This window comes from Bombyx mandarina, chromosome 23 (genome assembly GCF_030267445.1).
Source record: "Bombyx mandarina strain Sakado chromosome 23, ASM3026744v2".
Classification (NCBI taxonomy): Eukaryota; Metazoa; Arthropoda; class Insecta; order Lepidoptera; family Bombycidae; genus Bombyx; species Bombyx mandarina.
Genome location: NC_143229.1, coordinates 1475371 through 1488169, shown reverse-complemented (window position 1 = coordinate 1488169; position 12799 = coordinate 1475371). Strand labels below are relative to the sequence as shown.

General features: G+C 32.3%; 1 protein-coding gene and 2 long non-coding RNA genes across 3 annotated transcripts; 1 reads left to right on the top strand and 2 right to left on the bottom strand.

Annotated features, from left to right (window-relative positions):
• Window positions 1-277: 277 nt before the first annotated feature.
• TBCB (tubulin-binding cofactor B) lies at window positions 278-10056 on the bottom strand. The gene is made up of 5 exons (XM_028179773.2): window positions 8021-10056; window positions 7212-7411; window positions 6587-6730; window positions 2046-2204; window positions 278-1324 (listed from the first exon to the last, which is right to left on the bottom strand). Exons 1-5 carry the CDS (start codon window positions 8141-8143, stop codon window positions 1207-1209), a joined length of 744 nt encoding a protein of 247 aa, XP_028035574.2. The 5' UTR covers window positions 8144-10056; the 3' UTR covers window positions 278-1206.
• Window positions 2374-5111, top strand: LOC149500102 (uncharacterized). Its single transcript, XR_016325163.1, has 4 exons — window positions 2374-3557; window positions 3733-3804; window positions 4261-4381; window positions 4473-5111. It is a non-coding gene; the product is annotated as an uncharacterized LOC149500102 (long non-coding RNA).
• On the bottom strand, window positions 5972-6580 carry LOC149500101 (uncharacterized). Its single transcript, XR_016325167.1, has 2 exons — window positions 6296-6580; window positions 5972-6224 (listed from the first exon to the last, which is right to left on the bottom strand). It is a non-coding gene; the product is annotated as an uncharacterized LOC149500101 (long non-coding RNA).
• Window positions 10057-12799: the final 2743 nt, after the last annotated feature.

Below are 12799 nucleotides of genomic sequence, written 5' to 3'. Positions count from 1 at the left end.
AGCTTTTCATGTTTTGATCTGATGGGTTTCGTTAATCAAGCTTTTATTGTGCGAGAAGAATGGAATCCAGCTCATCTGATGGTGGTCATAGAAAGTCAGGGGGTTACGGACACTGCCTATTGTTAAAAGGCATGTCATAGCTTACCACCAAATGGAGGTGAGCACTTTTACGCATGAAGAACTGAAAAATTCCACATCATGCTGTCTCAATGGGTTATACAGTACAAGTTTATTTTCTATAGGTTCACCTTCAAAATCCATACAAAAAAAACAAATATTTATTGTAAATCTTTATTAGTGAAAATAATTACAATTTTAATTCTCGTAAACTAAAACAAGCAGTAGATAGATCTGTAGCTCTCTGCCTGAGATGAGTATCAAAAATTTTAGACTGATGGAATGTTAAAATACAGTCTTGATTAAAAAATATGTTAGGCCGAATTCAAGATTAAACCAATAGATAATGATTGACGACATTTGATTGATTTAAAAATCATGAAATCCACACATTTTTAATGTTTTTAAACACATATTTCATATTTTCAAATTTCAAAGCAGAATTAAAGAATATTTTTTTACAACTCAACACTTACAAGATATGATATCCTTTAATTCACCAAGTAATTTTATTATATAACATGCCTTCTGTTCCTTGATAGATATAATCTCGGTTAATAAGGCTTTAACATGATAGTGCCTGCCAGCAAGCTTTGATTGCATAAAAAGTTTTTACAAAAAAATTAAATTAAAGATTACATGGACTTTATACTTTTCTAATTACATGTTTTTATTCTTCAAAAGCCTTAATCAAATTGTTGGATGTAGTTTTATTTACTCCCAATCATGTAGAAAAATATGTATAGGTATATTGGAGATTTATAGAAATTTTAAAGAAGCTCTCTCAAATATTGAGATGCTTACTAAAGTGTAGAAAATGGTGATACCAGCTCAGAAAGGGTAATCACCTATCGTGTTTCTAAAAGAAGATATTAATTCAGTCAAAAACTATTATGGTTGTTACAAAAAAAAAATATTGCAACATAACACAAAATTATTTGAATAAAATTTTAAACGCCTTAATTAACACAATATTGGAGCACATCAAAATGGTTCACAAAAATAGAAATCTAATATTAAAAAATAATATTCAAAAGCCAGTACCCTAAATTAGTATTGCGTGCATGTTCGAGAGGGTTATCAGCATGATCATATCTCGTCGTCGAGATCCAAGCTTTCTTCGGGGAAGTCGCCGACGATGACATGAGCTGGACGAACAAATCCTCCATATTTAGGAGGGCATGTGAAGTAACGTTTGCCATTCACTCTGAAAATAATATCATTGTTTAATTTTAATTACATACAATCGAAGAAAATTAATTAATTTTGAGCTTTGTCCAATGGGTAGTAAGTACTATATCCTTCCTTCACCCATCTAAAAAAAACAGGTCTTTTTGTCAAACGTCATCAATTTTGTTTTTCGAAAATCAAACACGAAATATCCCATTCGATATACAAAGTAAATCAAAATTCTACAATTACAGTGATTATTTTTTTATTTCGAGGGTATTAGTGAATTTGATAAATAGATTAAGAAATTACTTTTTGGCGGGAACGCGAGGTATGAATTTGTGTGATTTGTTTTATTTTGTCTATTTAGTGTTTCTTCAGGTTTAAATGTGTAATAACTGTGGTTTAATATTTGTGAAAGTGCACAAATGTGGGAAAATGAAACAAAGCCGCTGGACGTAACTTATCGGGATCCTCCAAAAAGTCCACTGAAAAAATCTCAGTAAATGACCACCATTTTACTAAGATTATATTTTATCCCATATCATTTAATCTCATCTCATTTTATTTAATTTCATCCGAGTTGAGTAATGTCTCAAATTAATCATCTTCATTTTACTCCATATTATTATTTTTCATAAAAATAAAAATATAAATTAAAATAAGACACGACTTAAAGGTCTTAGTTACCAGTTACTACAGTACTTAGTCATAAAATCTCTTAAAAAAAAAAAAAAACAAGAAATGAGTGAGCTCACGATCCATCGTTCTTGCCGAGCGGCTCGTCGTACTGCACCCCGATCCAAAGTCCCTTGGCGCCGGCGAGCGTGCCGTTGTACCGGACCACACCTCGCCGCGCCCCCTGTTGCGGCACGCGGACCTCGCAGCGGGCCCCCACCAACACAGCTTCCGCTAACCTTCAACAATAATTTTATTATACGCTTGTCGGAGACGGTCATTAGTTTAGCAGCTAAACAAAACGCAGCACGATTTCCAAGAGATGGCAGCACGATAGCGGCATCGTCGGAACTCGGCTAACTTCGGACTACGACAGAGCCTAACCGATGGAGACGCGTAGACGCCATCACACTTACCCAGGGGGGTGCAACTCCCATACAAAGGAAAAGAACATTCAACTAGCGTCATCTTTAGGAACCGGCGAGGTCATTTTTGAAACGTTTTGGCCTTAATGAACTAATAAACTCACTAGATGGCAGATACGAGTTCTGACTCAATAAAAAAGGTTAGCGTACTTTGAAGCAGTGCTTCCATTTTTAGGGAATTCTCCCTTTTTTAGGGAAAAATAGCTGATATTTTGGATGATAAAGACAATTTAAAAAATATAAAAAGCAAAGCCTATACTAGTAACTGTTGTGAATTTTAAAATAAACGGTTTTTAAAGTAAAACAATGAACATTTTATTTTATGGAGAGAGAATGACATTAAGTCGAGTTGACAAGTAAAAGAATAAAACAGAGTTGTGTATAAAAACTATTAAGAAGGTTTGATTCAACAGTAACCCTCTAGTAAAGTAAATCATAGATTAAGCCACTGCTTTTTTCTTAGGGATTCCCCAGAATCCCAATAAGTATAATCCGCCAAACTTTTATTTACCTATTTTCGTTGATGTCACCAGAACTTACTTGTATTGTAATATACAGGTACTTCATGTACCATGAAAGATTATCATGGTAATTTCATTTACGAAAACCTTGTAATTGTCATTTCACTTTTGCTAGCAGTTCCTTCTTCAAAGACTGAGGTGGAAAGATTATTCAGTGTTCTCAAATGTAAAAACTGACAAAAGAAACAGGCTTTCTAATGAAACCCTGAACGGCTTGCTTCATAGAAAGTTCCCAACTTTGCCAGCAAACAATTGCTCAATTTTAGAACCGAACAGTGTTAGGTTGCGTGCAGCAAAAGAATATAAAAGAAATGCGTCGACTTCCTTGAAAATTCTAATCCTATAGATCTATGATCTTCTGGGGGCGTTTATATTATATATACCTACATTAAATAATATGCTGTGGTTTATTTTCTGTATTTTATTTATGCTTTCTATATAAAGGATTTATGAAAGTTGTCTAGGAAATTTTAGGGATAAATTCAAAAGAAACTAGGGTAAAATGTGTTAAAAAAAACTTAAGTGGAAACACTGCTTTGAAGTTTTCAAAATTCCAGGGCCGTAAAACAATCTCAAAAAAAAAAAAAAAAGTTTTCAAAATGTCGTAACGATTTAATTTTTTAAATCGTTTTTTTTTGGTCTTGGTGTGAGTTATTTTACGTTGTAGTATTAATTTAGAGCATCTTTTAGCTTTATGAGAATATTAGACGATTAGACATTGAGAAACTCTGTTTTGAATTCTCTTTAGACATAACTTGGTTCCAATACTTTTTCTTCGTTAGCGTTTCGTAAGCCTGTGTAACTATTTTCGTTTCTTACAGAAAGTTTATTATTAAAAATCAGCATGCCTCGAAGATCGAAAATGAAATGCTATTTCGGATGCCTTGATAACGGTGAGTTTACACTATTTTCCCGGTATATTATTTGCTAACAGAATTATTATTCATAATATAATTAAATGAATTAGCACCAACTAATGGTCCTTCCTATTTCTGCTGCCTAGCTCTCATATATGTTAAGTTTTGATCAAAACCGTCTGTATTAAGTCTCGTACTATCACACACACACCTCAGATAATAAAATTGTCTCGAGTGGGTGGAAGTATTTATGTTTTGCAACTCAGCGTATTATATGCTTATTGTCAAGTGGGCCCGAACTAGTTTTTTGGAATGATCAATCAGTCATGCTTTCCTGTTTAAATAAAATACAGCACAATTGATCTCACATCCAAAGTTAGATGATGGCATTCACGTTTTGTTTCCTGGTGTTTGATAACCAAGTTACACCAAGTGGCCTGTGACCACGTTCATCCTTCTACCCAATATAAAATAATGTTTTTATTTTTGTAGACAAAGGTTTGATAATGACAAAATTTTATGGAAAAATTATAAGGAGCACTAAAATGTCTGAAACATGAAAAGATTGATGCACTATATTTGAACCAGAACGTGTTATGTAATATATTAATTTGTAAGTACGATTACATTAACACTAAATTTTTCATGGTCGTATTTTTTCAATATTTGTTACATACTTAAGATACGTTGTTTCTCCGTTTCAGAAGAGAAACTGATTCAGCAAGGAACGTGAACTCTGAAGGAACTTAATTTTTTTTAAATATGTTTATAATTTATAAATTAATAATTGAAATAGTTCATAAGAACTAGATTGATGCCAATTTTGTTTTAAAATAGGTTGTTTAGTTCTTATAGTTATAGTATTATGTTTGAATAGTTGTAATTAGTAAGTTAGTAATATATGAAAATACTGATATAAATTTTTGTAAATAACCTTTTGTACATTCTACGAGAAGATGATTTTAATTAATGATCAAAAGTCAGCGGTCTTCAAAAGCATTATTTGCAATTATTTAGATTAACTGTGGAATATGTTTGCTAAGTTGTCTTTTCTGTATGAGCAGATATAAATGAAAATGCCCAAACACGATTATGTTTCTTACATTTTCATTATTTGAAATCAATATGCTTGTGACTGAGTATATTAATAATTTATTAAAACTTAAGTGATAGACAGCAACCCCTATGGCACTGCTGAAGTTTATAAGCACTGGTGACCACTTATCATGAGCCGGGTTGCGTGCTCGTCTGCTGTTGAGTGCAATAAAAATTTTCGAAACCCTTTCTATTATTTAGATGTAATATTAATGTACATTTAATTTGGATTAAAAGATAAATTTACATTTTATGTTTGCATGTGTATGTTTATAATTCATTTGCATGTAACGAACATCAGTTTCTTTTGTAACAAAATGCAAACTAATGGTTTGTAATGAATGTAATTAACTTTAAGATGATTTTCTTTCAATCTGCTGTTTGTTTCATCTAGTATTACCAAAGCTAAAGCATCAGAAACGTCAGAATAGAAATAATTTAGATAGGGAATAAAAGTATAACTATTGTAATCATGTCTAAGATTACTATAAGCGTCATTAAGTACAAACTATCAATATTTAAGAGTACTTTAAATCATCATTACATTTTTTAAACATTTTTTGTTTTTTTTTGTTTTTCAAATCATGCAAGAAAACGTTTGTGCAGAACAAAATGTCACATGTTATGAACATGATTGTGGGTTAATCGTTTCTTAAATTTCTAAATGTTTATAAGAATGCTAAGAATAATTTAGTATGTGTATTATCTCTACAATGCTAGTTTAAATGACAATTATTGTATGACGAAGCATAGGTAGTGTTTATAGATGTAATATTTTCATACAAGGTCATGATCTGTCACGATCAACTTTAAGCAAGAATTGCTATCGTTAAGAAACAAATTTATTAAATTTAATTCAAATTGTCTACTATGTTTGTAATGAAAAGCTGACATGTTTATATTTCGCACAAATGACTTAATTGACATTGAATGATTTGATTATCTAGACTTAATTAACTTTTAGATAACTTTCGATTTAATGTTAATAAGTACGCTAGTAGGATTAATCTAGAGGAGTTATTGTTATTCGAAATTTTATACAATTTTATGTTCATACAATCTTTTAACAGAAAATTGTTTGTAATATAGGGAAATTAAATAGCTTACAGAGAATTACAGCTTTTTATTTTAAAAAACTGTTTTCTCTCTGTATGAAAAGATCTTATCGATTAGAATGCTGAACACAATCAAACATTCCTTAATATCTCATAAGTACTACCGGGAATTTCAGCGATTCTAAACGATAAGATTTTTTCATAAAGAGAGTTATTAAAAATATTAAAATTACTAAAAAATCCACCTGGTGGGGGGTAGGGAGACTAATAATCGACCGTAGCGACGCCTGCTGGACCGGGCTTTAACTAAAGCAAAAATAAAAATGAGAGTTGCGCATCTATCTCTAATATATTAAGTGTATAATCTATGCACTTACCAACCAACTTTCTTGAAGAGTGGTGTCTCCGTCCTAAGAACTGTCATTCATTTTCGTTTGCTAACTTCAAGAGAACATTTCTAAATTGTTCTAAGACTACAAACGTGATTGGTGTACTCAATATTTCTCTTAGCTCTATCACCCTATTCGCCTCTACGATTTCTGACGATGGTGTTAATAAATGTGGTCTCTCCAACAAGCTTAATATTATTATGAAACAGCATTGCATTGTTCATCGTGAAAATTTACAAAAAGAATTGACCTTTTGAGAATCATTAAATAGGTCCTTACTTTGCCTCTTCCTCCAACTCTTTTTCCTGTTGCTCCTTCATTTTCTTCATCTCTTCCTCATTATATTTACCAAGCCTGTTGCGTTGTAGGAAAGATCTGAGAGTATCACCCTTTTTCTCATAGTCCTCTTCTGATAACCGGAATCTGAAATAATAGTGTTTTTAACAATGATAGATAAATAACATGGGTCATATTTTTGGCATATAAATTACTTATTTAGAAAGAGAGGAAAAGTAATTTAGTATTAGTTACATTTTTACAATTTTTGAGACAGTGATATTTTTTTATCCCATTGGCAGAAGAGCTCATGTCCTCTCTGGCATTATGAAAATTTCTCAAAAATTCCTGAAGTAATTAATAGATGCCTCACTGAACTAATAGTGCTCGATGACAGATATAGGCAGGACGGCTGTACTGACTCAAGTGACGAGTGACAACAATAATATGCGCAAACATTTTTACTAATAAAAATTTATAAATGGTTAAATTTTATTTATGCACTATATAAAAAGAAAATGTTGTTTTTTTAGTGCGGCATCCATCTCTTGGCTCTTTTTTCCGCTGTTCTATAAATATAAGCTATGTATGTTATAGTGTCATGTATAATTTTATTTTAATAACTTGCCTCTCAGCGCTGTCAGAAGTAGCAAAATCATTGACAAGAGAAAACTTATCAATGACATGTATCCTCATTCCATCATCTATCGGGTATGAGCCAAGAAGTTTTTCATCATCTTCTATATCACATACAAAGTTGTTTTTCTTGTCATATAATTTTAATTTCATTGTGGTTGGGGACCCGCCAGTGAGTAGCTCTAATTTTGTCTGAAAGTTGTGTAATGATTTTTGTAAAATTACATTTGAAATACGTTTTCAGTTTTTTGATAATTGCATTATGAAATTATATGTTGGTCATATACTATTTTATTTAGAATTTATTACAGAGGATTATTGACGTCGATCCAACCCAGTATACCTATATCATTCATCAAATTCAAAAGGATCTCATAAATATCTACATTAGTCCTCTTTACAGGTCATGATATATAACTGCTCTCCAGTATTCCTTAATAATGTAAATAAGATCGGGAGACATGATGATTTTCAGTAGAAATGTGATTTAAATAGAAAGAGGTTGATTTTGATTGTCATTTGAAAGATAAATATATTTTGTATTGGTTTGTGTTTATTCACATCCACCATTTGTCCTGCCTTTTTAAAACAATTTACAGTTTGTCATCGTGTATCAAGGCGGATAGTGGGATTCATAACCGTGGTCCCCTCAAGCCCCTTAGCACCAAATAGGCTGCAAGATCGACGAAGTTCTGATACGCCCGCTCACGCTCGAATTCCAGTAAAGTTAGCTAAATCTGGAAATTGCCAGCTAAATATCATAAACGATAGTCAAAAATTGTGAAAAGGAATATAATTTACCTTAAATTCAAGAATATTGATTCCCTTTTTAAATCTACGTTCGATCGGCGCCGCATCTTCGTTGTCCGATTTTGTAATGTGTACATTAACATAGTCTTGAGTTATAACTAGTACGTCAGCCATTTTGATTTATTATTTAAGCGCTCTCAGCAAGAAATATAATGAAAATCTTTATTTCGGCAGAATATTAATATAATGAATAGTATTTCTCTGACTCGTTTACAAAACAATTGGAAAAATAATGAAATCTGAGTGACAATTAACAGCTGACTGCAATGACTTAACGTCCAATGTCATCCGTCAGAAAGCTCCAATTTTTTTAACAGATTTTATGAGCTGGTATCTAAGACTTACTTTTTAATTTTAACTATAAATTTTTTATATGAATATAATGAATATTATGAAATGAAATGAAGTTGATTATTATGAAACATGGTATAAAATGAAATGAAAACGCGTTCCCACCAAAAAGTCAAAAAGTTAAAAAGTATCAACATACGGTAGGTGTGTGTGGCCTATGAAGGGTATAGGTAAGTAAGAAACTCTCATTAAAAAACCACCATTTACTGAGACTATAATTCATCTTAACTAGCTTGTTTCATTTAATTTCGTCCCATTTGATTAAAGCCTCAAATTAATCAACTTCATATCGTATTTCATAACAGATTTTACTTTTAAGAAGTTGAACTGAAGATTTTTAATAACTCGACACAGCCAACAATGACATCTATCGCAAGAACCCAATTGCCATACTTAAAAAGAAAAGATTGATTTTACTCTTATCGACTCGTTAGTCTAGTGATAAGTAACCCTGACCAATCTAACAAGAGGTCCAGTATCGACTCTTGGTATACTGAAAATCTTTATGAAACATCATTGTACAGATTTATGAACGTGCTTACGTCTCAACCGCTGTGGTTTTTGGAGTCTGTAAGCACCATACATTAACGGACGTCAGTCCCAGTTTTCAAACTCGACCGCAAGACTGCTTTGCGGCAGTAATAGATAAAATAGTGGTATGTACCAGTGTGGACTAACAGTAGGCTCTGAGAATTGTTATTGTATAAATAAAATTAAGTGTTCGATTTTTTTTAGTCGACGTTATTCTTGCGTCGGTTAAGTCGTTTGTGCACATGAGTTAAGTGCATATTTTCTCAGAAAACATTGTAAATGCATCCGGAATTTACACAGGTGACATAGTCATATGCCTCGATACGAGTACTCCATACGTCTTATACTTTTGCGCATTGTTCTTTTATTACTTGGCTGCGTTTAAAGATGTATTCGATAAAGCGCGAACGCCGCGAAAGGTATGAAAACCATAAACAATAATACAAAATTTTAAAAAAGAATCAACTATAACAATACAGAATGAGTAAGTCTAGCTCATTGAGTTTCTAGCCGGATCTTCTCAGTGGGTCGCGTTTCCGATCCGGTGGTAGATTCTGCGAAGCACTGCTCTTGCTAGGGCCAGTGTTGCAACACTTTCCGTTTGAGCCCAGTGAGTTCACCTACATGTTAGGGTGAAGCTGAAATAGCCTCTCAATGCTATCAGCATGGGTACGATAAAAAAAAAGTAAGTTTAACGAAAATTGAAAAAAGGCTATTTGGTATAAGCTACATTTCGCTTACTACGCGCCATTTCTCTTTTTAATTAAAGGTCTGTTTTATTTGGTATCAGTATCAACAATTCGATGTTTTTAATTAAACTTTAATTCAGTTTACCCCATTCATAGCTGAATAGCTGAAGAAGTTTTGGATATGATTTTTTTTTAAATTTAAAACCGTAAATCTCTCCTGTAAAGTTGCAAAAATCTCGCTTAAACATAATAGACTTTCGCCCCTCGATATGACCAATGTAGCCGAGGTAAATTAAGCATTATTAATAAAATAAAAATGTCATGTCTCAATAAAATTTAAATGAGAACCCCCTGAGAAGCTCCAGCTTTCATTAAAAAAATAATTAAAGATCACCTAGAAAAAAAATCTGAATTAATAGAAAAAATGTAGACGAATTGAGAAACTCCTCCTTTTCTGAAACCTGTTAAAAAATGATTTGACACGTTAGGTGCACATCTGATACTAATAACATCTATATGAATCGAAACTAGAATTAAAACTAGAGATTTTTTAAATGAAAATTAACCCTTAGAATAGTTTATAATAATTTAATATCATTTATAAATAACAATTTAATATTATTTTGCTGTGATATAACGTTGACTCTTATATATTTGTTAAGTTAACGATTTTTATGAGGTGTTTTTTTCTCAAAAATCACAGCAATTTCTGCAAAATGTGTGAATATAAGCTCACTAATTGGGCCTCTCCACAGTGCGGAGTCCTCTGAGCGGACTCCACAGATACGTGAAATGTCAAATCACATTTATCTATCAACAGTGACCCGTCCACTCAAAGGACTTCCCACAGACGGCCAGTGGCGGCCACAGTGCCGCGTCCGCTCAGCGGACTTCCACTATTATGGGCTGTTACATATTTTTACTAGAGTTCTCGTTCTGAAGTACTTTAAAAATCGACTAAGCATGAATAAGTTCGCCTTATTACATAAAATTTGTTTGGTCTGTGGTACAAAAATTTTTCAAGATCGTTGATTTAGTTGGTGGCAATTTCAAACAGTGTTTCCCGCGAACTAGTCGGTCGTACAGCAATTAATTGTTTTAATAAGTTTGGTTCGTCTGCTGAGAAATATGCAACAATAAGTATTAATTAATTTTATTTACTAATATGGGTATATCCTTTACATTTTAAGTTAAAAACCACCATCGAAGCTACGACCAAGTCATTTTTCGAAGTTGTAAGTGGATTTTGTTTTGTAATATCTGATAGAAAAATTATGAAATTTATTAAAATAATTGAGTCGTCTATTATCAAAGGTGGCAATCTGTGCATTTGGATAAAAAAATGTTATTGATATGTCAATACAGATTGATTTGAATATAATCGTCTCCTTCAAAGAATACGGTTCAAAACCTGCATTAAATAAAGGTTAATACTTAACCTGTTATTTATCTAAGATATCGTTCAGAAGAGTTTTGTGACTGCCAATGGAATACAAAGTCAATAATTCGTTTTTCTGATTTACCAATAATTGTCCAAAAGTCACATTGCCGGCTTTGATAATAGTCGACTCAATTATGTGTAATCAGATCATTATATAGTGAACTTCAATCTAATAAGTATAAAATACCTATATTGTAATGTGCTTCCAAAGGACAATGCCCATTTTCTATGGGCGTTTGGGCCCCTAAAAAAGTTGTCGCGTCATGATGGTTTTAACTTATTTTGATAGACAAAGAAATATCGTTTCATATTCAGAAAACTATTTTTATATTCTCACCCAAGTTTAAGAGATATCAATTTTTTTCTGCAGCTAAAATAAGTTGTTAATTGTTTTTTTCGAAATCAATAATCGCTTTCATCATTATTTACAGTATTAAATAAGTTAATTGTGGTTAATGTTGCTAGAAATAAGTCCTTACGTACATTTTATTATTATTATATCCTCATAATAATAATAAAATTAGACATGTGTAAGTAATGCGAGTGATATTACTCGGGTAATATTACTCTACGATGTAATGCAACATCACACATTACGCGAAGGAAACAAACATCACACCATCACCCAACATGTTTCTTTCTTTGTCGTGTAATGTTGCTTAATACACGAACGGAACCGAGCGAGCGAGACAGACCGATCGACGCAAAATAAATGAGCAAGCGACACGGAATTATTCCTAGTGATTTGGAACCGTATGTCCTGGCCGCTAGGTACATTTTTATACCTATGGTACGTCTGAATTTTAATATAGGTATTTGTGTTTATATTTTTCATGCGGCCAGCCGGTAGTTTCCTGCAAGTACTTACTTAATTTTTTATTCGCAACTTTTGTAAAATCGCTAGTCGCTCGTAATTGTTTAGTAATATTTCATATTAATTTTTGTGTTTGATTTGAATTACTTAAGCACTTGTTTGAAGATAGTTTTATTATTTGTTTTAATGCGTGTTTAATAAGTGAAAGAAATAACGGCGTCTAAATGAAAGTACAGTCCTCATTGGATGCACTTTGAGGATATCGCGCCGAAACAATGCATCTACTGCTCTCGTATATTAACATTATTGTCGAGCTCAATTTGCAGTCTAAGTCGCCATATGAAATCCGTTCATCCCACAATAAATTATATTAAGTAAAAAATAAAATTATTATATTATTAAGTAAGTCAATCTCTGTCAAGTAATATAACAGTGTATTACAATACAAAGTTCATACTTTGTATTGTAATACACTACTGTAATGACACACCCGAATCATTACCTAAGTGATGTGTTGATACACATCACTTAGGTAATGATTCGGGTGTATAGATACAATGTATTCGTCGTCACAGTATCTATTGAACGCACCGAGTAATGTTAAGAGTGATGTGTAATGTTTTCGAGTAATATCACCTGTCTGTAAAAGTGATGTCATATCACATTACATTGGGAAGTGATATTTTGCGCAAGTCTAAATAAAATGAAATGAAAACCCGGAGGCCGACAACGATATTGTTGTTGTTGTTTTTAAATTCGCCAATAAGCAGGCAAAGAGCGTAGCCTATACAGCCTAGTCTGTCGTAGTTATATTTTTTATGTCAATAAAAAGCCGGTGTATCTCTTTTTATTGCTTTTTGGAAGTTTTGACGTCAACTCGATGAATAGCTCATTGAGTGAGCATGAATTTCCGCAGACTTTTTATCTTGAAAAAAAAAAAAACA

What these genes read in the sequence shown, in the direction of transcription:
- TBCB (XM_028179773.2), bottom strand. Translation starts at nt 8,143, where the DNA reads ATGGCTGACGTACTAGTTATAACTCAAGACTATGTTAATGTACACATT. An exon ending in ACTTCTGACAGCGCTGAGAG is followed by an intron (nt 6,731 to 7,211) that starts GCAAGTTATTAA and finishes CTATTATTTCAG; the next exon opens with ATTCCGGTTATCAGAAGAGG. An exon ending in GAGTTGGAGGAAGAGGCAAA is followed by an intron (nt 2,205 to 6,586) that starts GTAAGGACCTAT and finishes TTATTGTTGAAG; the next exon opens with GTTAGCGGAAGCTGTGTTGG.